This window comes from Uloborus diversus, chromosome 1 (assembly GCF_026930045.1).
Source record: "Uloborus diversus isolate 005 chromosome 1, Udiv.v.3.1, whole genome shotgun sequence".
In the NCBI taxonomy this organism is placed as follows: domain Eukaryota; kingdom Metazoa; phylum Arthropoda; class Arachnida; order Araneae; family Uloboridae; genus Uloborus; species Uloborus diversus.
Genome location: NC_072731.1, coordinates 236,516,945 through 236,543,888, shown reverse-complemented (window position 1 = coordinate 236,543,888; position 26,944 = coordinate 236,516,945). Strand labels below are relative to the sequence as shown.

Genomic DNA, 26,944 nt, shown 5'->3' with positions numbered 1-26,944 from the left:
GAAAACGTCAAACAAAGAGTTAAAGCAGAATTGTTTAGAATGCAAGGAAAAAAAAAAAGAGAAATCGGAAAAATACAACTCAACTCAATTAAATCGCAAATATGCAAATCGACATTTTTGGTTTTTGAAGTTTAGGATCTTTTTGTTGATAATTTATGTGCAATGCTAAAATCAGGAATATTTTCCTGCGATTTCTGACAAGTTAGAATAAATTAAATAAATCTTTTGAGCTTATATAGTGTTAAAAAGTAATTACTTGTTTTGTATTTTAAAGGGGAGAAAATTTGCCTTGTCACACTCATTATTATACACTTTTACATTTCTATATATTATTAAGGTTATTACTATTTATACTTTTCTCCTGAATATGAATAAATTTCGTGAGTTTTCTAACGGTATTTAATGTTTCTAACTAGAACTTGAATGGGCTCTTAAGAATCTTACCCTGTTTCAATAAGATAGAAATAACGTAGATGAAAAAATTATGAATGAAAGACTTATTTTAACAATGATTCATGTATTAAAAGCTTCATCGCACTGTTATAAGAAATTACTTTCAAGAGTTAACGATTTCTGTTATTTTTAGGTCATTTAAACAAAATTAAGAATGAGTGAAGAAGAAAGAAATGAGAGAGAACAAGCCCCTTCACAGCCTCAAGGCTTACAAGTTGCAATAGTAAGTTGAGAAATCACAATAGTCTCTTATTAATTTTGTGGTAACAGTAAAACTTGATTTTGAAGCCTGTTGTGTGATTAAAACTACAATGCTGTCCTTCTTCCTTTATCGCAAAAATTAAAATAAAATTTTGTTGTTAGGCATCAAATAACCCCTATAATTTTCTTTCTATTTACCAACATGAAAGAAGCAGATTTCAGTTTTTTATCTTACCGTTTTCACAATACAAGGTTTGCAAGTATGTTTTGAACTTGCATTATAAAATGAATACGTACGTCACCAATTCAAATGCCGTAGGGGCAACTTTTCAATCAAAACTGAAGAATGTTAGCTTTAGAAGACCAGGGAATTTATCTACAGTAGAGCGTCAAAAATCCGTGTCCAATTCTGTGAAATTTTAATATTCTGCCCAACAATCGCTGAGTAATTAAAACATATTGCAAAATAAATAGCTACTTACATTAGAAGTTCGATAACATCATGAAATTTTTAGGAAATGTAAACATTTTCAATCAGCGTCAAATAAATGTCTAGTAGATTTCTCCTTAAGTCACTTGTTTATTTTCTTGTACAAGGACTTGAAAAATCTTTAAAATTTTACATGCCATGCTGGTCATGTTTGTCTAAAAAATACATACCTGAATAAAAATTTTACATGCTCGTTTTTTTAATCGTATTATAACGTTCAAAGATATTTGAATTTGTCATAAAGCATTAACCCAAATTTTTAGGAAATGTAAACATTTTCAATCAGCGTCAAATAAATGTCTAGTAGATTTCTCCTTAAGTCACTTGTTTATTTTCTTGTACAAGGACTTGAAAAATCTTTAAAATTTTACATGCCATGCTGGTCTTGTTTGTCTAAAAAATACATACCTGAATAAAAATTTTACATGCTCGTTTTTTTAATCGTATTATAACGTTCAAAGATATTTGAATTTGTCATAAAGCATTAACCAGACAAAAAATTTAACAGCTTTATATCTGAAACAAGAATTATTTCAATATAAAACAGAAATAGAAGTTTAAATAAATAGTACATAATTACCAATACTAAAAAAAAATTATAATAATTACATGCCCAGCGCGGCCTGTGAGGGTAAAAGATTCACGCCCAATCGGAATTTTTACATGCCCTGAGCATGTCGGGCAATATACTTTTCGAGACCTGTAATATATGTAGACCTAAAATTAATATTTCTTTTATTATTTATGTAGAAGTATACTTTTTATGTTAAAATTTATACTTTATGTGCGTTTTTACACATGAATGATACTGTCGCACTTCTCTAATTTGAAAAAATACGTCAGATAAGTAGCAAATTTTTGAAAACTGCCATAATCATAGATTTTTTTTGGATAGATAAAAATTAGTTTGTTAATGCATTACTCCAAATGCTTCAAACATTTCATTTTCTTTAAATAGGTAATCCATGAATTTCATCGCATAGCGAAATTTTTTGAAACAATTTTTGGAAAATTGTTAAGTTTAGTTCTTGACTTAACTTTTGAACCAGCTGGTCAAATTTAAAAATAAAGTGCATCTTTTACCAAGAAGAAAAGAAATTTTCAATTAGACGAGCATTGTATAAATATTTTAATTCCGCCAAGAAAATCTGAAATGTATCGAGTAAATTTCAATCTGTAGTGCTGTCAAAGCAATTGTACCGCTATGTTTCATAGTGAACTAATCCAGCAACTACCAGGATTCTCAGTGCTTAAGAAAAGCTACTTTTATGATTGTAAGAGAATGTGTTATACCAAAAAATGTTTTAAGTGTAGTTTAAATCCTTCTTGAATAGCTTTCTGCAGCATATAATAACGAACATTGTAATGAAATAAGCTGGAATATGCATCTTAGTGAAAAGAAAGTTGCCTCGATTTGATGACGTACCCCTTAGCAACCAATTCAGCTGTTAAGCTTTCTCTGTTGCGACGTAACAGTTTCAGTCATTATTTGTTTTCTTAATGTGTTGCTTATATGCATTTCTAATGTATTTTCGTAATTAAAGTTTTTTGTATTACATATTTGTTTTTGCTGCATAAAAAATGTTCTATTCAACATGAGAGTTACTAGAATTGACATGTTACACACAGATATACTGTAAACAAATATTATAAAGCATAAGTAATAATATACAGACAGTTGGACAATTATATATACAGCTGCTTGGGCACTCGCTTGCTCCACTACACATGCCTGCAATAAATGAATTTCATCCTCAAAGTATTATTGTATTGTGTCTGTATATAGTTTAGAGTAATATATTCCGCTTGACAGTCGACAGCTATGACGTATGTCTATTACCAATAATCCAGCACCTTGATCAGGTTGACCTAGTGCAGCATGTTGCTTTCTTACTATTGTGATATATTTTTGCAATGTGCAGTCAATTGTTTCCTATTGGCACATTTTTTTTTCACAATCTAATGTAATATTCTTATGACTTTTCTTTCAGAATTTCATGATTGAAAAAAAGATTGATACTTTCTTATGGTTGACCAGATTGGGTACTATAGTTTTTACTATACTATTTCTCATTCCATTGTTTGGGTATGTATGCATTTTTCTTTTGTTTTAATTTCTGAATTAAGGAAGTTAAACTGGCATGCCTTGTTTGAGATTTCAATCCTTTTGCATTCAGCTAATATTTCAATCTTTTTTTTTTTTTTTGGAAGTTTTTCTTTTACCATATGTTACCTAATATGTGATTATTTTATTCATTATTTCAATATCTTTATTTCTTAAATTTATTTTAGAAAAAATGCAAAAGTCAAATCAAAAAAATGTGGTCCAACTTGGATTGTATTGAAACTTGACATGATTACTTTTTTTTTATGTATTTAAGAAAGTGTTCAAAATATTTATGGTGAATCTCTAATGGTTTAGGCTTTACAGCCTGTAAAATTTTTTGGAATTTCATGATTAAATGAAGCAACTTCCAGTTTTTTTTTAATCCTGAAATAGTATTATGAAGTTTTTAAAACCAAATTATGAGTTCCATTGAGGGTTGGCAAAAACCCGGGATTTTTTTTTAAAGCCCACGAACCCAGGGTTTTTTGGGTTTTTTAAAAGAAATGTGGGTTTTTTTGTCTTATTTTAGGGAAAATGTGGGGTACTTGTAGCATATTGTAGCTAAAGTATATGGACAAAGTGCAAAAATTGTCTTCGGGTAAAAAAAAGCTGGAAAACTAGTTAAAATTCAGCATTTTCTGAAGAGAAGTGTAAAAGACGAAAAAACCCAAGAATGGTGAAGTTTCAGATTTTTTAATTTTCATTATTACCAACAGTTAAGGCAAAATTACTTCTCGAGTGATAAAATCTATTGTTCGTTTTTAATTACATTTTTTTTGCATTTTACTTTATTGTATTTCATTTTGTTATGCAAAACTACTGTAGAACCTCAAGTACTTTAAATCCCTTTTTACTGAATTCCGGCTTAATCACGACATTTCTTTGAATTTTATGTTGCCATTTTTTCTATTTCTGTGTACAGAGTAAGAAATATTAAACTTTTTCGTAAGATAATGAAAATACTGTACCTGTTCTGTTTTCTGTCAACCGTTTGAAAAATCTGTTTATTTCTAAAAAATATACCTTGTGTTTATTCGAGATTTGTGATGTGTTGGTTAGCAAAAAATAATTCACATGAAAGCCTTTTAACTAGATTAGTTTCCTCTGTACAATCTACAAATATTGAGAAAATCAGACGTGACAGGACTTAGTCAAGATAATTTGAGTTATTTATTGACCAGTTAAATAAAACAGTTAAATATATTTACTTAAAATCTTTGAAGTATTTTTTTAATGCCATTAAGAGTTGAGAAATACTATTAAAGTTCAAAATTCATTTTTTATGTTCATTGTCTGTGGTGAAGAACAAATGAAAAAGAAGTTTAAATTGTGAAAGTATTTAAATTAATTTTTTTAAAAACTTCTCAGAAATTAAAAAAAAAACCCCAAAAGTGGGCTAAATAATGGTTTTTTTAAATGGGTTTTTTCAAAAAAAAACCCATTGGGTCCAATTCGGCCAACCCTGGTTCCATTGCAAGGAAAAAGGGTAACCAATTATATATTTATTTATTTTCAATTCTCGCTGTGAAAAATATGTTCCTCTATAAAAGGAAAACTTAGATTTTTTACTCTGTTGTAAATTTTTACTTTACAAACAAACCTAATTTTAAAATTTATGTTCTCATTTCCAATATCTTAAATTCAAATGTTTTTAATTGAAAAAAGATATTTTTCTCTAAACAAATATGAAAAATTTATATTATTTTCGTGATGCAGCTAATATTGAACTTGGGCTCCCTCAACCCTTCATTCAAGGACTTGGGGGTTAGAAATTGCTGCCTTTCTTTCAAAATTTAAAATTATATAGAAGTAAACAAACTTGCATGAAACTTGGAATGTACTTTGCTCCCCCCCCCACTCTGGAAAACTTAGAAATGGTGTACCTAAAGCTATCTAATCATTTCTGGTGAAACCTTAAAATTTTTTGAGAGTTCTTAAAAAGTCCTTAATTTTCAATTTTAAAAATGAGTATAAACCCATGACAAATGATGTTTTCACTTCAAGATCATCTGCCATATCTCCATGGTTAAGCCTTGATCTGGTTGCAAACTGGGTGTCAAAATTTTCAAGTTGTAATAATGTCTGCCAAGAATGGCGTTATATCAAACAATAGATACCACCACTGTAGAATGTAGCAAGTCTGCAAATAGTTCAAAGCCAAAAGACAGCTCCATTAAGAAACAATTACTGTTGGCCAGGATTCGTTGACTTAAATTATGATTTAAATCAAGTGATTTTTTAAAAAAATCATTGATTAAAAAATCATTGACTTAAATCAAGTGATTTTTTAAAAAAATCATTGATTTAAATCAATTGATTTTAATCAAGTGATTCTTTTTAACAAATTCATTGATTAAAATCAGTTCATTTTATTTGTAAACATTAAATTTGTATTTTTATAATGTGTTACTCTAAATTTTTTTAACTACATTGCATTATACAATCCTAACTTTAAAAGGTAAAATTACATAGTTCCCTCTTTCTGTATGTGAAACAGATTTTCAGTCATGCAATATTGCTTTTACTCCAAAATTACAGTTTGATTTAATACAGAACCAAATAAAATTTTGCAGTTTTTTTATATACCATCCCTAATATAGCTAAGAAAAGTAATTGCTCAACATATTCTTTTACACTAAAAAGTACATAATGAGGAAAGCCTTATTTTAAAGCACAGCATAAAACCAAATCACTTCTTATCTACATATTATGACATATTTATAAATCTTAAAAATGTATTGAATAGTTTAAGAACTTATTCTATATTTAAAAGTGAGCTGAATAGATTCATTGATTGCATGAAATATATTATGCTTATAAATGTAAAGTAATTAATAACTGAAAATGTTTTAAGATTTTAAAAAAAAATTTAAAAAATCTGATATAAATTTAAAAAAATCAGATTTTAATTTTTAAAAATCCGGCTTTTTTGATTAAAAAAAATCAAACAAATTACGAATTCTGCTGTCGGCCTGCTTAATTGAATATCATCGGTTCCTTGAAATATTATTCGATTAAGCGTGGAAATTTTCTTTGCCTTTATAAATTGACGACATTTGCCTTAAAACGTAGTAATAAATCAATAGCTATATAAGGAGAATGATTAATGTTATTGATAAAAAGTTTTTCAATTGAGCTAAATAAACATCAAAATAGTTTAACGTATGAAAATTATAAAAAGTAACTTACAACTTGAGTAATGAAATATTTGTTTTAGCACGTTTTTTTCAGCACATTATTTTTTGAAAAATTCTATATTAGGGGATTGCTTGCTCAAAGCCTTTTGGGAATACATTTTCCGACTCCTTGTCTCCCCTCCTTGTCTACCATATTTTACATTTAATATTCATACATTTATTGTCATCTGAAGCGTGTATATTTCTTTGTGTTACTTAAATTAATAATTGACTGTGCTATCTATTATTTTGGTTTTTTTTATGGCAAAAACAGAAGAAAGTTGATTGAATAGTGGAAATGTTTCAATGGAATAAGATTTTTTTTTTCTCGCCCGTTATCGGCAAAAACTATTATTTTATATTTTTACGTCAATAATTGTTCTTATTCAAATTATTTCTAATGAATTCAAACTTTTTCTTAGCAAAAGAAATTGCGACTTTCTGATCAATATTAATTGATTATCCGGGGAAAATATTTGATTAAGCGGGGATCTTTAACATTGCGTCTATGGGGAAATATTCGGTCCTGGGCGGTTTTATTCGTGTAAGCAGGGTAATCGTTTATCCGATTAAGTGGGGCCAACAGTATTTCTAAATTTTCTCGAAATTTGGAAAAAATGGGATATGGTCTCAAAAGTAGTTGAAATTTACAGTAATGCATTCCTATTTTTAAATTTGTTGAAATGTTCAGTTTCATTTGATTGAATATTAGTGAAGCAAGTTTGTGAATTATGAACTTGTGAAATAAATTGCATTTCAAAACTTGCATGTTTATGTTTTGACGAAGGTGTTCCTTACGACTCCTCAAACAATGTTACATTTAATTTGTCAATGTTTTCCATCTTTCAAAATTTTTATTCATTTTAAGAATCAAATTTGCTTTAAAAAAGAGTAATTAAAAGGAAATAAATAAGGGAAAAAAAAACTGTCATTGATTTTTGAATAATTTTTCTTCCTTCTTTGAATATGCACAGTTAATTGTTCTTGTACACTTTTTCTAATTGTACTAATCATTTTGAAAATTTGTTTAGGGTTAATCCATACACATGTTATCAACGAGCATTGATGAGTAATGCTGCTACAAGTGCTTTTCGATTGCATCAAAGATTGCCTCGTGTTCAGCTCACTCGAGAGTTTGGTGCAATGCTTTTGATAGAAGATTCATGCCATTATTTACTTTATTCTATTCTTTTTCTTTTTTCATATCCAGTTACACGTATCCTTTTTGTCACATCATTAGATTTTGCAAGCACTGAAAATTATAGAATGTTTTGTATGTATTGTTAAGGTTATAACATACAAATTTTTACAAGAAACCAAAATTTTAACTAAATATTTGTTTACGATTGAGTTTATTCGGGACGTTTATATTTTTTGTATTTATATTAGTAACATAATGGTACTTTAAGCCATTAAAATTTTTCTGCTTTTTTTGTCAAGTAAAAAAAAAAGGTTTGGAAATCAAAATTTCGTATTCATACAATGAAATTTGAATTTATACATCCCTGTTGTTTGGACAAAGTTATAAGGACAATTAGATTTGTGTGTTCTAAAAAGCAAAACACTGCTTTTTTTTGTTCTGCACACTGCATTTCATAACAATATAAAGGCTCAGTAAACGATATAGGACATGATTCTATTTTTACAGTCATGCCATTATGTATTAAACTTAAGGAATTTGAAGAAAACGAAAGTGGTTGCTTGGAAAGCTTCACAACTGACTGTATATCAAATATTAACAAGTCTGAATAGATCAAGATTGGTTATTTTGAGCTTTCTCAAAATTCCCTGCAAATAAGGACCACAAGGACAAACAGGTAGGAAATCTACTGTTTCTGTGTGTGTGAAGCACATGATAATGAGACAAGATTGCTCCAAAAAACAAACATCAAGACATATTAGATGGGATTTAAAGTTACAGTGCAGTTCTCGAACTATTCAACATGTTTTACAAAAAAAGAAAAAAGTTTCATGATGTGAAACTAATGTCACAACCAACTCTAAAAAAAACTCATAAGAAATCAAGGGTTGAGCGGTGTGTGTGAAGCACATGATAATGAGACAAGATTGCTCCAAAAAACAAACATCAAGACATATTAGATGGGATTTAAAGTTACAGTGCAGTTCTCGAACTATTCAACATGTTTTACAAAAAAAGAAAAAGTTTCATGATGTGAAACTAATGTCACAACCAACTCTAAAAAAAACTCATAAGAAATCAAGGGTTGAGGGGTGCCAAAAATGCTTCGTTATGGGTAAAAATTGGGACAATTTAATCTTTTCTGAGGCGAAAAATTTAGTTAGGATGGACTAGATGGTTTTTGTTACCTCTCGTACGATCACTGTGAAGGAAAAAAAATCACAATACGTGCATTTAGAGACGGCTCAGTAATGGTCTGTGGAAGTTTCACTATGGACGGAAACTATACCAATGTTTTTTATGAATGACAGAGTGAATTCTGCGAGTGATGTTGATATACTGAGCAATATTTTTTTAAACCGAAACACCGTTAATTACTATTTTAAGCAATTTGTTCCAGCAGGATGATGCCTAATTGCATGTTCCTTAAACCTCAAAATCAATGTTTAATGATCCGACAAAAGGCTCGATCTAAGTTTAATGGCGACTTTGTGAGGCATTCTGGCACCCAAAGTATGAAGAAATAAGTCTATGTCCAAACAAGCAAGAACTTTTTTTCTCCATCAAAAAAAGTGAGGATAAAATTTTTCAAGAACTTTCTTCAACTCCCAAGACTGATAAAAGTGATTGAAAAAAAAGGGGGAAATTTTTAATTACTAGGGTTTTTCAGGGCAAAATGCTCGTTGTCCTTATAATTTTGTCCAGTTTTAACAGTGACTTATTTTTTTATTAATCAAGGCAAAACATTTATATTTTATATTTTCAAATATTCTGCTTTCACAACAATTTTTTGCATAAAAAGGCACTTTGTGTATAAATTTCTTTGAAGTATTTCAGAAATAACTTTTTTTTTCTGTGTAATTTTCTGCTGTTCTTATAATTCTGACCACAACTGTAATGTTATAAACGTGACTGTTATTACACATGTCAATCTTGCCCCTAGATCGTAGATCAGTACTTTCCAACCTTTTTGAACCCATCGCACCCCTCTAGAGATTTACTGACATCTATCTCCCCCGCCCCCCTTAGTGAGCATCAATATTATAGAACGAGGGACCCTTGGAGGGTGATGTCTGGTACATTGCATGTAATTCTGCCTTAGCCTAGGCTTAGAGGTGGTAATTTACTGCTAAATATCTTATATGGTGTTTTAGCAACTAAAAAGTCATGTAACTTCCAAAAAAATTTTTTTATATGAATCTAATAGTGTATTCCATAATAATTAATTCCATTAATTTTGTTTGTCTATATTTCAGCAAAAATAGCAACAACTTAAACGTCAACTTTAAAATTGAGTTTTCCTTACTTAAAATGTTGATAACTTTTTTTCTTGTTAATTGAAGCCCTCGTTCTTTTTTACTGTAGAAAGAGACATTTTTGGTTCCTAAAATCAAATTTCAAATAAAACTAGTATGTTGTGGCCATCATGAAACTTTCTTCTATATTTTTCTTTTTTTTCTGATCCCTCCCCATGCTTGACAAGGAAGCAATTCCCAACAAAAACAAAATTACACTTGCAAAAACTTGACGACCATCCTGATGTCTGAATTATTGGAAAAGCAAAGCAAGGAGCGAAAATTGAAAGTTATTTTAAAAGCCTTGCTTGAATTAATTACAAATATTTTATTTGTTAAGAAACATAAGATGGCAACAGTTAAAATTTTTAAATCATTGAGATAATATTTACTCATTATTCTGTTATATTCTGTTCATTATTTCTTGAGATGCAGCAGTCACAACAGACGACAAAAAACGTTCTATAGCTCAACCCCCGTTTGAGTTATTGACACCAAAATTGAATCAGCACCTGTTCCTGTTAATGGCAACATATGGACCAAATTTTGTTTGATTCCACCAGTTACTTCCTGAGGAATAGCAAGCACGCGTAACTCTAAATACGTCCCATTGCTCCACCCCCCTGGGTGGAATTCGGGCCAAAAACCAATGGGCACAAGTTCACGTAGGGGCACATATGTGTACCAAATTTCGTTTGATTTCATGCGGTAGTTTTTGCTGTAGAGCGGCCACAAAAAACTGGTCACACACAGAAGTGACACACACATGGACACACATACACACAGACAGACAGACATTTTCCAAAAATAGTCGAAATGTACTCGGCACACCTCAAAACGTTCGAATCCGTTAAAATTCGAAATTCAAAATTTGCACGAATCCAATACTTTCTTCTATATATTAGATATAAAAGAAAGTAAAAAAAAAACTATTCATCAAATTTTTTTTCGAAATTGAATCATCAAATCCTTCCCAGCAGTAACCAACATGAACTGAAATTTTCCAAAAAATGGGTCACATTTTACATTTTAAGTTTGTTTTATTTGTATAAAGATATATATTAATTAGATATTTAATCAACCCTTAACTTCAACACAGTAGCATTGCTGCCTATATTTTTGTTTGCTGTACTTCATTCTACTGCTTTTAGCATCGGAATATTAACGGTAAGTTACTTTTATTGATTTATTTTTTGAAGTGACATGTAATATAATCTTGGTTATGTTAACTATCTGTTTATCAAAGTTCTCCTAATTTTTTTGCCACTTCTGTGAATTTTGAATTAGTTTTAGGAAAATGATTAATTTTTTTATTTTTTAAAAATATGTATAATTTTGGTTATTTTTTAAATTATAAGTGAATAACTAAAATTTGAAACGCAAAAGGAGAAAAGTATTACTCAAGTATGAAGAAATTAAAAAAAATATTATGAAGGAATTTAAACATACACAAGAGTGTCATCATGGTTAAATTTCTGAAATCAGATTTTTTTTTACTGACTTAATTTTATTCTTAACCAAGAGTTCACGAAGGGATAAGCTAAAGCCTTAAGCAGGCTACAAAAAGTGTTGCCACTCAGTTTCCCAAACTTCAAGTCTACTTTTTGCATTGTCACCAAAATAGCCTCTAAGAATATTGTTCCCTTTACTGACTGACCATCACGAGAAAAGCCACCGCCGAAATGTCTGCACCTGTCTACTGCTATAGTAACGAGGCGCGTCTCATTTTTCCTAGGGAAGCTTAATGTTGGAAAAACCTGTACGACTGCACAAAGGCGAGCTGATGAATGGCGAAATGGTGTCAAAAAGCCTTTTTGCTAACCCTTGCAGAAATTGAAGGAAGTCTATTTCTGTGGCAGTAGATGGGCTCAGACTGACGGCGGGAGGTTTTCTCGTGAAAGACAGACAGTATTTATGCAATATTTTTCTGTTTCAGACTGTCTGGAGCTAAATGCAGTGTGTATAATAGAGATGAGACGGGCTCAGCCCGGGCCCGACAGCCCGAGCCCGGGCCCGAAGCGGGCTCGGGCTCTAGAACCGACAATAAGTTTCGGGCTCGGGCTCAAGCAAAGATATTCAATCGCCAATCTCCATACAAGTTCAAAGCAAATAAACATTTTACTACTGTGAGAAAATAAAAGGAACATTTAAATCAGTTCGATCAATGTCAAATTTACCTCCCCCCCCCACAAAAAAAATATTAACGCTTATTTATAGTGTTTTTTTTTTTTTTTTTTTTTGCCATTACTATAGCAATATGTCATACAGTAATGCATTTGAAGTGAAGCATTTTAAGAAAATTTAGAAACTTCTGTTAATGAAGAACATTTGATGTAACATTTTTCATTAACATAGAGATCATGTCAGACTGTAGAAGGCACGGTTTTTGATTCAAGAAAATTTCCTTCGGGCTCGGGCGGGCTTGGATTTTGGTCCGAGACAATATCACTTGGGCTCGGACGGGCTCGGTTACAAATTTTCGTGCTTCGGGCCGGCCCGGGCTCTCAAAAATGAGCCCGAACTCATCTCTAGTGTATAACCATTATGCAATGTTATTTTTCGTTTTATTCTTTTGCTTTTTGATGCTAATTCCTGCTTAAAGTTAAACTTATTAAAAAGCATCTTTTAATGTCCGGCATAGGAGGAGTTTCCTCTAAAAAATATTTACAGAACAAATTTTACTCTTCATTAATTTGTAGACTGAACAAGCAATGTCTTTCATAGATGCTTCTTTGAATTTACACAAAAAGTAAGATTTCTTTTGTGGACTTATTTGTAAATCCATTGCGTTCCTTTTGTATTTGTTTTAAGTTTATCATGTTAGTTACTCCTTTTTTTCAATACAACACAATGAAATGCACTCTAAATTCATAACATCTTAGTAAAAAAATTGTACCATTGATTTTTTTTAAAGATTAAATAACTGTCTAGAATACTTAGCTCAAAGCTGTATGCAAGGGTTCAGACCCCCTCCAAAACGTTTTGAAACTATTCTGAAAATGCTTTTTTTAACCTTTTTTTTTTGTTTTTTAAATGTTTCAACCAGAAAGTTCAACAATTAAATGTCTATATCATTAAATTTGTTTTATAAAAATTACATTTTGTATTACTGAGCGTAGAATATTTCTATGAACATATTTAAATAATAATTTTTAAAAAACCAGTAATAATAGGCTAAATTCAATAAAAACAAAAAGGCTCATTCCAGCACCCACACAGAAAAATTCCACTTCAAAGTAATACCATAACTATTGCCTATTGCAAAAAAAAATTTGTGTGCAGTTTTGATCCTTGTCATGGCAGTTTTGGTGTCCTAACATTGTGGGGTCCTCTCACAATTGCAACAGAGTAAATCCGCTACTGCACTGGGAGGTAAATGGTCTACTTTTTGAAGACTATTTCTTAGCTTACATTATCTGTCATAATCTTGCATTTTGCTTCCGATTTTGAATTGTTGCGGGGAAACAATGAAAATAACAATCTTTATATATTAATAGGCAAGCCGTTTTCTTTCGGTCCGTTTTCTCCTCTGTTTGAACCGATTTTCTTCATTCTTTTTTTGTTCAGTAGCTATTGCCGAGTTTTAGTGTCATCAATAAAGATTTTTGAAATTGGTTGCTTATTAAAGGAGATATTAATTAAAAAAGTATTTTGGCCCTAAATGGCTCTTTCTACGCAAATGGACGGTCCTATGTATTTGAATTTGATATGGTTGAAAAGGTCTTTAAAAAATACTCAAAACAAAGAAATTGTCAAGGTGCCCTAGTTCCAATAACCTAAATTCACTAAAAAAAAAGTTATAACCATTTTTTGGTTAGTGAAACTCATAATTTTTAAGACTACCTCTTTTTCATTGTTGAAACTCATTGTTGGAAGCGCAAAACATTAATTGATTTTTTAAACCTCTCTTTCTACACAAAAAATGCATTTTAGTTCTTCAAACTCTGTATGGTTGGAAAGCTCGTAAAAAATACTTCAAAAGATGTTTAACCCCGTTTTACGGTTCAAAAATGAAAAATCCCCTAAATTGACTAGAAAAAAAGCTAGAACCAATTATAAGTTAGCAAAAACTCATTTTTATTTGCTTTTTCAGGCAACATAGTTAGCATGAAGAAATTGCTGTTTAATATTATGTGTTGCCATTTCTCACTTGAGCATAAAGAAATGTAATTTTTGCATTCGTTTTTATTATTGAGGCTTCATAGGTAACTAGGGACATTTAAAATCTTTCCTTTTTGATTACGTTTTCGTGACTTTAATATTTAATTATTTATACACTGTAGTGAGTCGAGTTTATTTGATAGTTGAAATTTTATATTTCGAATGGAAAAGTTCATGCCTACTTATTCAACAATATTGAATAAATTGGTATGAGTAAGAATTTTTTTTACAAAGAATATTGTTTATACAGGAGTTTTCCGTATTTACTAAGTTTTGCGGTATCATTTCATTCAGGAAGCTTTCAATTACTCTGGGAAGTTAGAGATCTTTATCCATTGGTGTCAAATTTTTGGCACCAATGCCAGTTCGAGAATTGTTTTTGCTTTGCATACTTAAATGAATATTAGGGAAATATCTATTTGTGTGCACAATCACAAAGCAGAGTCCTATCCAAAAATGGGTAGGTAACCAGAAAATATGTTTTAAACCTTCAAAAATTTTCACCCCAAACAAATTTTAAAACCAAAAAATTTAAAAATAAAATGTAAAACAGAAAATCTCAGAAAAAAGTATGAAATAAATTAAGTTACAATTTCTTGATTGCAACACCTAAAATTGAAGTTGATCTTAATCTATGTATGTTTATGTTATTCTAAAGCAGCCAATAAAATTAAAATAAAAAGTTTCAGACAAGAAATATAGGCGGTATAGTAAAAGCTATTTGTACAGAGCTGTATACCGTCTATTTCTTTTCTCCAAGTTTTAATTTTATTGGCTGCTTTAGAATTAACAAACCATACTATATTAAGACCAACTTCAATTTTTGGGTATTCCAATCAAAAAATCAGTTTATTTCATACTTTTTTGTGCTATCCAAGCGTATAGAAATAGTCTTTAGAATTAAAAATATTTTTTATATTTTATCTGAAACTTGAAAAGCTTGGAATGAATAAGTAGATATTGCAAGTCCGTATAAACTTCTCAAAAGAAAACAGGGTTTTTAAATAAATTAAATTATTTAGGAGGAGGGAAATGATGCCATCAATAGTAATTGTGAGCTCTATAAGTCATAGTCATGCAATGTATTAGGGGTAAAATAAGTTTGAGTTTTATTGTCTAAAAACTTATTTCACAAAATAAAGAATAAGAGAAAAAGTGAGAACATAAAATATTGCTTTTAAAACTTAGGGAATAATTTTACTGGTAGCAGCCCAATGCAAATAGCAGTATTTCATAAGGGCACATATATGCGCCCGAAACAGTTAATGCATTGACTGAACGAGGCATACGTATACATCTGCTTAATGTTCACAAGAATAAGGTAATTTCATGCAAGCCATTAATCCATTAAAAAGAAATTCTTAAAAGTATCAATGGAAATTGCTTAGAATGTATTGTTGTATAACTTTGCAGTCTACTTATTTTTAAAAATGCTGCTTTACTATTAGAATTTAATATCCTATTTATTTTTTTTCAGAAATTAGGCCTTTATTCTTCTGATTCTGTTACATTTATGCTAGGACTTCATCAACATCATCAACCAAAAATTTTTCGACTAATTGCATTTACGGAAATTTGTTTAATGCCAGTCACTGTATTATGGCTCTTCAGGTAATTTTCTTTAACTCTAATCTCATTATCATGTCATAGTCATAACTGCCAAATCAACTGTTTTTCATTGGAGTTTCACAATTTATTTAGCTGTTCACCAACTTTCTGCTTACTGTATTTCTGGGAATAAGGGCCGCACGCGGTGTAAGCGCCGCGCCTGTTAGCAAAATTCTTTTTCTCGAATTTTCTAACCTTTAATGTCCATGTAGCAATCTTTGAAAGAAAACTAAGTTTAAAAACTCGTGGTTTATTTGAACACTTAAAACAAACATAACTATTTACAAGATAACTAAAAAGACAGAATCGTCTAAGACAAAAAGAAAAACGAGCTTTCCTATCAACATCTATCAACCTCACAAACACCCACACTCTCATCTCAACCAAATCATTCCTTCCAACGCAAGTGTCTTATACACGCCAACTCGTCATGTGCCGATGGCTGATTGGCAATGACGTCAATCGCGTCAGCCCACACCCAGCCGTTGTGCGCAGAATGAATTTGCATGAGAATGGATCATTGTTTTCATTAGTCAACATCCACACCTTCTATAAGCGCGCACCCAACATTGAACAACTTAAAAGCACAATCAGTCATAAAGAAAGCTGGATAAAATGTAAATTAAAAAAAAAAAATCATTGGTATTTTTAATTAACAATAAAGAAATATTTTTAAGAATCCCCATTTTTCACTTTTTGCCTTCGCATTCCTTGATTGGCCATCGCTTTTAATGGTTAATTTATTCGATTTCCAACGACAAACGAATCCCTGGTTAATATTTGAATAACAAACTGAGTCTATAAAAGAAGATTCTTCTGTTGTACTGCCATTTTTTGCTGGTCATTAAAATGAAAAGAACTCAAGTGATTTTGATTTTAAAAAAACTTACGAAAGACTTTATCAATTGGTGGTTTTGCCGTGCGACCACTTTTTCAGTGTTAAAGCCTATTGTTTCTCTCCTGCTTAAATAATAATAATAATAATAAAATCTATTGTTTCTATTTCCTTCAAAAATGGCAGGCACACATGCATAATGTTTATATATGTATCAAAATATTTTGATAAAAGAAATCATTTTTCTGCTTGTATTGAAATTTATGCATACTTTCTTTATTACAGTGGAAAAGGAAATTTACTGACACCATTTGCCTATTATCGATTCCTGACCTTCCGTTATGCATCTCGAAGAAATCCCTATAACAAGTAGTCGATGATTTCCTACTTATTTAATTTGTAAATAGTGTGTTTTTTCAACTGACTTTTTAAACCAAACATTTTGACTAAAATATGAGAATTTTCTTTTCATCTCTGTATTTTACCTAGTTTTTCATTCTACTGAAAATAGCTTACGGTTATTTTTAAATTTTGAGAAAGAAATATTGTGTTACATCAGGCAAACTTTATTTGCTCATTAAAGAAACAAAGGAAAAGAAAAAAGAAAACAAAAAGTATATTACTTATTATTTGTGACAGTACATAATATAGATGGGCTATGTTTTTTGTTTTAATGATCCATTCATCAGAGTCTACTTCTAATGAACAAATTGAAGAAATTCAAATGATCTGTAATGTTTAAAGAAAAATAATGATTGAAACAGAAAGTAAAAATGATTCAAAATGAATGCATTATATCATTGCTATAGAGGAAAATTGTGAGTGATAGAGTTGAAAATCTGAAGATGATTGTTATTGTAATTTTAAAAAAAAATGTTATTTTGTCACATGTGGCCTAACTACAATGTGTTCCAAATTGCTCACCCTTCAAAAGAACTGTCGTTCATTTTTTGGAGATCATTTTGAACCGTTCATTTAAAGAATTCGTTATTTTAGACCCGTTTGTTCACGAATGTGCATCCCTAGTACATACATTTACTGATATAGTCTATTTTGTAGAACAACTCATTCTCCAGTTTAGCTAATACGTACTTGACGGCCTTCCTTTGAGTACAGATCTTGTTGCAGACACTAGAAAAAAAGCTAATTCAGATTTTGATAATGATCCCCTCTGAAACCAGAAGCTGCATTTGCATTTGTTCAACACTTTTTCTGTGGGGCTCAGAAATGTCAGGAAATAAAAATGCTCATGTTGCACAGAAATTTTAATGCATTTATTAATTTAATAAAATTAGTACATTGGCACACCGATTTTACGCATTCTGCCAGTTGTATGCATTCTGCTGAACTGGTGATAAAAAATGCACCATGCAGGAAAATGTAAAACCGAGGGTAGAGGCAAAAATCTAAGCATATTGTTTATAAATTGACACTTACCCAATGAACTAGTGAAAGAAAGGTATAATATATTTACTGTTTTGTGAACTAAATTCAGGGGTCGATCCAGCGCGAAATTGGGGCCGCTTTGCGGCCCCTTCACAAAATTCCGCATGGCAAAAGCGACCCCTTTCACAAAATTCTGCGTCGCAAAAGCGGCCCCATTCACAAAATTCCCCATCGCAAAAGCGGCCCCATTCACAAAATTCCGCGTCGTAAAAGCAGCCCCTTCACAAAAATTTATAAAAAGGCAGCCTTTTTACAATATTTTTTAACCGCAAATGTGTACGCATCTACGCGGAAGCCTACCCCTCTTCCACCTTCCCTCATCTTATCTTTTTTGCCTACTGCGTGAGGTGTTTTTGCTTGAGAGTGTCAGAGGTGGGGGGGGGGGCGGACGAGAGAGGAACGCTTGTGATTGGTGGCTAGCGAAAATCCAAGAAAAATAATGAGCACGTGATAAAGAATTGATTCGATGATTTTCTGCTGTTCCACGAGTGCGAAATGAAGACTGACTCATTTCACGCCACGGCAAATTAATCGCCTATATTCTGTTGGTTTGATTTGCTTCAATGACCAAATACTTCTGAATTAAATATTCCTTTGAATCATTGTAACTTTCAATTGTGTCTTAGTTGCACGCATCCTTCCTTTATCCATATTATTTTGCCAAATTATGCACTTTTAATTCTCAAAAGTAGTTGCAAATTGAAACCTTGCCAGTTGCAGATCTTTTAGTTTTTTCCTCTTTTTTTTTTTTAATTTTTTTAAACATATTCTCCTATTTTTTCAATTTGTTCCTATTTCCTTCAGTTTATTTTGAAAAAGTTTAAGGTTCATAGTTGGGGGGTTATCTTACGGAACGGACGAGCAAAATTTCTGAAAATTATTCCCGAACGAAGGTTAAAAAGAACACTCGAAAATCTTATATTTTCCTTTTTTAATCAATTGCACAGAAATTCGCATTGAATACTGGTGCATGCTGGTGCAAATCGTATTATATGGCAATTAATTAAATCCTGTTAGAGTAAAAGTGACTACGCGGGAAACGCCGAACAACCGATTGGCGAAATTCCCTGTAGTTTGTAGTTGATACTGTCCGTTCTCGAAAGCTCACTTGACACAATTGCATTTAATGAAAAAAAAAAAGGTGTGATTAGGCCAGGGGTACCCACTTTTTCTCATATTCTTTAGTTTAAAGCAGCGTTTCTTGATCTTTTTTTGAATCTCGGACCGGTAGAACTTCGTCAAAAAATTTCACGGACCGGTAGAAATTTTAATTTTTTTTTTCACTAAAATAAACTAATCTGTGTTGTCCTTTTTTTTTTAAACAAATGCCAGAAAGAAAACCCTTCTACTTAAAATAAACTTACAAAAGTTAATTGTAAGATTTTTTTAAATAACTTACACACTTTGAATGTAAAAATAAGCGCAGCTAATTTGTGTAAATTTTCATAAGCGAATAAATCTTATAGAGAAACCACAAAACGTATGCAAAGTAATGGATGTATTAATGCATAAAAAATCGTATAAAATTAGGAATAAAATTAAAATAAGGAAATTTTATTTTATTGGAAATGGGTATAATTCTTCGAAGATCGGTCAAATTTTTTCGCGGACCGGTGCCTGCGGAGAATTGCTGGTTTAAAATGCATTATTCATTTTTTCTTTCCTGCTATTTTTCTTGTAGACTGTACGCTAAGAGCAAAATATAACTTCCAAAGTCACACTAGTTTGAGCATACAGCATAAACCAAAAGAATAACGGTATTATTTTTTTTTTTTGTAGTTTAATTCCTAGATTCCTTCTTTTATTGATAAAATACAATGCCAGCTGAAAAATATCGTCGTCATTCTATTTAATCTTACTGTCTTCTTAAAATAAATATGAAACTTCCAGATGAGCAATTTCGGAATTTTTTAACGCATGTCCGCTAATGGTGAGCAACGGGAACAGCGCGTAAAGGAAGTTTTATTGAGTGGGATTTTATTAAAAAGTGGCGGAAATCGCGTAATCTGCAGACGATAAATTAAAAAATTGTGCTAATTGTATATTATTCCAGTTCGTTTTCTTTCTCGGTATTAATTTTTCTTTTGTAACAGATTGTCTGCGATCCAGGAGCGCAGACGATATTTTTCGTAGTTAGCTTGTTCGCGCCTTCGCGTGTTTAAGAGGACATTTTTTAGGTGCATCAAAGAATAAATTGATATTCTATTCGATTATAATTTGTGTGGGAGCGGATAATGGATAATTTTAGCGGATAATGGAGCGCTGGAGATAGCAGCCGCAATAATCTCAGTTTGGAGAGATTGCTTGTTCGTTGAAAATTTTTCTTCAAGAAATTAAAATATGAAACGAGGACGTCCTGCAACGGGAGGTACCTCCCGAAATTGTGCGTATTATGTTAAAAAATTTCGCTCTTCGAACGTTGGGTCCCAAAATATTGTGAATTTCTTCAAGTCAGCAATTAACAACCCCGATAAAATCGCTACCACCACTTCATCATACAGTAACGCAAATGTTCCCGTTTTGGAGGGCTCGGGAAATGCGGTAAAAGATAGTACATCAAATGACAGTGAGGCAGTTCGCGAAAGTATAACGATTTTTGAGCAGAAAATACTGGAAGTGAATCTGGAGCAACTTCAACTGATGATGATATTGAGATTGAGCCATCAAATAATGATTCAAGCATTGTATTTGAGAGTACAAATGGAAATAAGAAGCATGGAATAAATAAAAAGTACATTGCAAATTATGAAAAGGTGTATAGCTGGCTTTACTATAGTTATTCAGCTAAGGGTTTTTGTGCAAAATATGTTCATCTTTCATGAATGTTAGTGATTTGAACAAACCTTGAGTAAATATTGGAGTTGATATCAAGAAAAGCTGTCCCCCTATAGAGTTTTAAAAAAACATGAGTGCAGCAAAAATCACAGAGAGGCTGCCAATATACAAAAATCAAGTTCAAAAGAAGGAATTCTCAAAAAAATCTGAAAGTGAAAAGATTGGAAATGAAGCAAAAAAAAAAAAAAAAAAAAAAAAAAAAAAAAAAAAAAAAAAAACAGAAAATTGATTGGTAAGTTTATTCAAATTTTGTACTTATAATCATGAAGCAATGGGCCATTTTTGAGAATTTTGAATTTCTAGTTAGATTTTTGGGGGTAAATTTAGATGACAATGAAATGAAAAAACATTTGCTAACTTGTGGTAAGAATGCCACGTATTTATCCCACATTTCAGTTCAAAACATTTATCTTTGAAAATACCAAAATTCTGTTGTTTTCAGGAAAATCCTAAATTTTACTTTGATTACGCAATATATATTTAGTATTAATTTGTGTTGAGTTTCAAAATCCAATTCTAAAATAACTTTACTAAAAATAAAATTCTTTTATATGCTGTTTTTATATTTTTATTTCTTTCGAAGATCTTGATTTCCTTACATGCGCCATGGTAAATGAATTTTTCGCATTTTTGATGTTGACTGTACCTTGTTAAGTGGCAAACAAATAAAATTTCTTTATATATTTATTAAAATCATTAAATTGCAAAGTTTTAAACGAAATACCTACTCTGTAAGAACGTCAAATGTCAAAAAATTAAACGCTGAACGCTGGTGCAGTATTATTTTGGGTTTTAATTACTTTTAAGTTTTTCAAACACATACATTCTTCTGTGTTAAGAAATATGTGATATCTTTGAGTCTGTTCATATTGTATTTATTGGGAGTTATCATTACGTTCAGCAGCATGTGCAATTTTCATTGATCTAAAAGTATTTGAGAGGGGCAAACAGTAAATCTGTTGTGAGACTTTCACCTTAAGAAAGTGTGCCTTGCATATGTATATTTGTAAAAAACAATAAATGTAATGTGTGTCAAATTACGAATAAAATGTTAAGGGTCTTACTTCCCCCCTCCCCCAGCGCATTTTCTCTAGACAGCTTTCAGGTATTCTTCAAGAACTTGCAATCACCCCTGAAACCTGTCTAGGGCTTTTCTATAACGATACGACAGCTAAAAATGCTTTTATATAATCTTTTCCAAGAAAAAAATCACAAGAAGTTCTTTTTTACAAAAAGAAAGAAAATTCACAAAAATATTTTGCTTTTTCACAAAATGGGGACCCAAAAAATAAAAGCTGGATCGACCCCTGAAATTTATTTTTTGGTTTTTAATCCCGTATAAAAATTGTTTTAGTTTTAATTGTTTGACTTGTATCTTGCACTTGTATAAGGTGATTGTGCGGGTGTCGACCTTTTACCACCTCCCAGTTCCCAGCTCTTTTAGAGCTGGATACTGGCTTGAAGGAGAGAACCAGCAACTTTGCTGCTGGAGGAGGTGAGGGTGCAGGTCTGAAACCCACCAACTGGTGAGGGGGCATATCTGCAACCCACCGACACTGCAGTAAGGGGCAGGGGTTACTCATTTATACATAGAAATGCAACAGGCGCAGAGAGGAGAAGGGAGGCTGTTACAGAAGGCGAAAGCCACTGTGCCAGCCATTCCTGAGAAGGTAGGAGAAACCAAACGTCATTGATCGGAGGTTTCAATTCCTTCCCCTGCACAAACTGCTGTATCTTAAAGAGTAAGGACTGGTGTACCACAGTCCTATGCTCAAGCAGTGCGTATGTTTAAGATGATTGTTGTGAGAGAAACCTTACTGTCGGAGTGGTTATCTCGCGATAACATTGAACGTATTCAGCTTGTCTTTCTAAGGAGGACAGACCTGATTCTCTCTGAGGATCACTGCCAGAAATGCAATAGGCTTCTTAACAAAAATAGTATTAGGAAGGCTTTTGATCTTCTTACTGGACTTGACACCTTAAAGCGGCACCTTGCTATAATGGGTGTCAGTAATGCTCCAATTTGCAGAGGTTACCTCTTTAAGGAGGAATCTATTACTCACACACAATATGGTAAAGTTAGTGTTATTAAAATTTTAAATATTAATTGAGATCAACTAATAGTTGGTGCAGTATTTATTTGTTTAATATTGGCCTTATTTTTGTTAAAAATATTTTGCACAGTTATTCAAGTGCATTCTGAGCAAAATAAAATACCTCATTTCATTTACTTATTCAACACTTTATAGAATCACTTACGTGTTTATTAGTTACTTAGTTCATCTGCATTCTTCCATTTAATAACTCACTTATTTATTCATTCATTCACTTATTTTCTTATTTATTCTCTACTTAGTTCACTCATTTGTTTTTTCTCGTATATTAATTAATTTTTTATTTGTGTATTTTTTCCTTTCCTTTTTGGTTATTCATTCACTTGATCAAAAATATCTTTAATAATCAAATAAAAAATATTTCATTCGAAAAAAAAAACTCATTTTTCACTTTGTCCCATAGAAAAAGAAGTGAACATTTTCCATCTCTTTTTGGAGGTACCAAGTTACTGCCAAAAATAAAAAATAATGTTTCAGTGCAAATTTTATTATTAAGTATATTGTTCCTTCTTTATGAACCGTAGATTTTAGAACAAAATTTCAGTTTATCTATACAGTCGGCGCTCATTATAACGACCACACATTATAAAGACCGTCCCATTATAACGACCAGTGGTAGAAGTCCCAACTTTGTTCCTATAAACTCTATGTTAATTTGCTTTCGTTATAACGACCGTTCTGTATCGTCTAATCCAATACAGCGACCGAATCAGCGGTTTCTTGTGTTCTTTCCAATAAAACAAATTTGTAGCTTAAAATGACATTGATTTACGGACATCTGCCTGAAGTTTTCAATGTCAAATCCAACTTTAACACTAGAACAACTGACATTTTCTGTATACCTAGAAAGACTGAAGGGGCCAGTGTGGCCCCTACCCATTTTTGGGGTGAATTATTTTAAAAATTCTTTCATGACTAAATAAAAACTTAGTATGCAATTATTTGTAGTGTTTCTTTCTATACTGGCCAAAAGCTTGGATCAGTTTTTCTTTTCAAGAGCAATGGCTACCATTAGTCTGGTAAGCAGTCAGTACTGTTTATAGCATTTGGATATCCAACTGACTGTATAAAACGAAAGTTACAGGTTAAACTAGAGAGAATGGCCTTTTTTTATGCTAGAACAATTAGGAGAAAGGAAAAAAAAATTTTTTTAATTGTAAAAAAGCTTAGGGGCCACTGTGGCCCCTCCCGTCTTTCTAGGTATAAGGATCAATATTTACAGTACTATGAGGCGTATGATAAAATGATTAAACAAGCATTCAAATAGTGTCATATAATGAAAAGTCAGAAAATTCCATTAAGTTCCGTTAGACATTATCCGAGTTATTAAACAACAAACTATGCGAGGGGCCACACAGGCCCCTCCGTCTTTCTAGTGTTAAGAGGGGGTGGTGGGGGGGGGATTACCATTCACCACAGGTAGCACAGAAAAAATAATGGGAGGAAAAATCGAGAAAATTCCAGATTCCTAAGAAAAGGGAGTTGACAGATGTATTGGTAGTTTGGTGTTTGAATCTAGTATTTTTAAAGATTTGGGGTTCTCGAGGGACTTTTTAATGTTTCTTTGGAAAGCAAGAGAAACACAATTTATCACCTATATCTGAAACAGAAGATAATGTTTTGCAAAAATCACGTCTGCTAAAAAGGCAGACCTCTGTTTCTGGTTTTATCTTCAGAAATTGTTGTGGTAGTAGTAGTAGTAGATCTGAAAGTGTGTAACATTTTACTCCCTGTATTTTCTACTTTAAAACTTGTTTAATATCCTGTCATAATATTTTGCACACTACTTTTCTAAAAATTCCTATGATAAAAAACATTTGGGCATTTACTTGGGCATGCATGATGACGGTGTGCATTTTTTAAATTTATACCTCTTATAACGACCACTCGTTATAAAGACCTTTTTCCCTGGGACGGAGATGGTCGTTATATCGAGCGTTGACTGTATTGCAAAAAGTGAGTGATCTTAACCATTTTATTTTGCCCCACATTCCCCTACATTTAACTGTTGCAATATAGGTGGGTCTAAAATGTCCCACCATGCATTAACATATATCACAAAAGTGAAATTTTAATTTCATTGCTCCAAAGAATTAAGCCTTAATTCCTTTCATTTTATGCAACATAAGTACTCTCATTCGATTCCTATATGCCTTTTATTTTAATTTTAAAAATTGTCTGTGTTTTACTTTTGTCATAATTAATCTAGTTTATAGTATTGAATAATTAATATGTTTTTTCATGTATATGAAATTATGATTTATTGTTTTATATACTTTTCATGAGGTTTCTTTTTATAAGTAATGTTTAAATGCAGAACTTAAAATTTACATTAATGCTAGCTCTAAGTGATTAAATTTAAATTTGTTGTAGGAGTGTCTTTCATGAGATGAAGGTCATAGTGGAATCTTTTGCCAATACTCCAGGCCGTAATCCCTTCTTGAAGAATTTATGCTCGAGAGCTGTGAGATTTGTATCTTACATGGCACCTACTATGCAAACACAGCAGTGAACTATGGTTGTTTCTGAGTCATGTGGTTAGATCACTGCATTTTAATATATTTATCAACTTTTCTATTTCAGCTTTGATAAATTCCTGAAATGGTTTCTTCAAAGCACCGGTTCACAGAATGTTTCATGGAAACACTATTTATGTTGTTATAATTTTCTTCTTTTTTTTTCTTTCCATGAATGTCACTAAGTAACACCTTTGGTCATTAATTTATGCACGTAAATGGTTTGTGTCACTGAGAAAGCAATACACTTTTATTCTTTTGTCAGAAAATAAGACAACTATATGTGTGAGCAAATGAAAAATGTCTGCTTGGTGTAATCATATTTAAATCTTATTGGTTATTTTCTTTACAAGAAACCTTGATTGAAATTTATAAGAAAGAAAAATAAAGAAAGGTAAAATGCTGGCATGTAAGACTTTGGTCAAAGTACTACTAATTGACTGTCCTATTTGTGTACAATACTCATGCTCTAGGCACACAGTAGCATATTTATATTTATTAAGGGCTGTTTCAGTTTGAGGCACATTTTTTTTTTTTTTTTGCATTAAATTAACTTTATGTGGATGGGTATTCAATGAGTTTAGAACAATTGCCTTAGCAGTGTTTATGTAAAGAATACTTTAAGGGGGGAAACCAGTTTCGACAGGTCAAAAAATACAACTTTTTTTATTTTATAAAATGTTAATAAAACTATTCAGGAATAAGTTGTCAAAATTTCAATGAAAAATTCCAATTAGTTCCGATGTTAATGATAACTTAAGTGACTGTGGAGCTTCAAAAACTTTCACAGCAGTTTTTTTTTCAAACGTGTGTTTCTCAAAACTTTTTTTCAACTAGTGGGCATTCTAGCTCATAGACTGAACCTAACTCTTGGATGATATTATTGATAAAAATACTTTTTTTAATACAAGCAATGTGAAAAAAAAAAAGGTAGGAAAACATAACATTGTAACCAAACACTTCAAAAACATGCAATTTTTAATTGTTTTGATCACATTTAGGTTCATATTCTTAGGAGATATGTTGTTTACAAGGAAGAAAAAATGTAATGATTAATGTAAAAAATTGGCTTTGGTAATGCCCACCAGTAACAAACTCTGATAGAAAGCAGCCATCAACAGTAGCTTCTAACTCCACTATGTCTGATTTAAATGACTTGAAAAAATTACAAGGTGTGCTTCAAAAATGAAAAAACTAGCCTCCAAGTTTAAAAGAATTCCGATTATTTCTTTCTTGTAAAAAAAAAAAAAAACAAAATCACCAAAAATGCTAAAATTTCGTCCTCCTAAACTGGTTTCCCTCCTGAAAGGTCTCATCAGGGAATATCATAAAAGTAGAAAGAATTAAAGAAAAAGAAAAAAAAAAGTATTTAAATCTTTCTTCTATGGAAAAGATAAGATGCTTATTTCTTAATCATGAGAGATTTCATAATTATGTACAAAAAGAGGCAGTTTCAGAAAAAAAGAAAAAATAGCATCTCTATGATATTTGACTTACTTCTTAGTAAAAATAAGTAAGGAAATCAACAATTCTTAAAGCTAATGACAAGGTCTGAGATTTTTCAAAT

At 31.3% G+C, this 26,944-nt stretch overlaps 1 protein-coding gene across 2 annotated transcripts; it reads left to right on the top strand.

Annotated features, from left to right (window-relative positions):
- Nucleotides 1–115: 115 nt before the first annotated feature.
- Nucleotides 116–26,944, top strand: LOC129225873 (transmembrane protein 33-like). Of its 2 annotated transcripts, none has more exons than XM_054860405.1 (8): nucleotides 116–248; nucleotides 587–676; nucleotides 3,136–3,230; nucleotides 7,459–7,643; nucleotides 10,962–11,029; nucleotides 15,501–15,634; nucleotides 16,752–16,835; nucleotides 25,235–26,944. In XM_054860405.1, the coding sequence occupies exons 2-8, from the start codon at nucleotides 608–610 to the stop codon at nucleotides 25,371–25,373; spliced, it is 774 nt and encodes a 257-aa protein (XP_054716380.1). In that variant the 5' UTR covers nucleotides 116–248; nucleotides 587–607; the 3' UTR covers nucleotides 25,374–26,944. The 2 variants fall into 2 exon arrangements, with proteins under 2 accessions (XP_054716380.1, XP_054716388.1); XM_054860413.1 differs by having other exon boundaries at nucleotides 215–337.

What these genes read in the sequence shown, in the direction of transcription:
- LOC129225873 (XM_054860405.1), top strand. Translation starts at nt 608, where the DNA reads ATGAGTGAAGAAGAAAGAAATGAGAGAGAACAAGCCCCTTCACAGCCT. An exon ending in AAGGCTTACAAGTTGCAATA is followed by an intron (nt 677 to 3,135) that starts GTAAGTTGAGAA and finishes CTTTTCTTTCAG; the next exon opens with AATTTCATGATTGAAAAAAA. An exon ending in TTTCTCATTCCATTGTTTGG is followed by an intron (nt 3,231 to 7,458) that starts GTATGTATGCAT and finishes AAATTTGTTTAG; the next exon opens with GGTTAATCCATACACATGTT.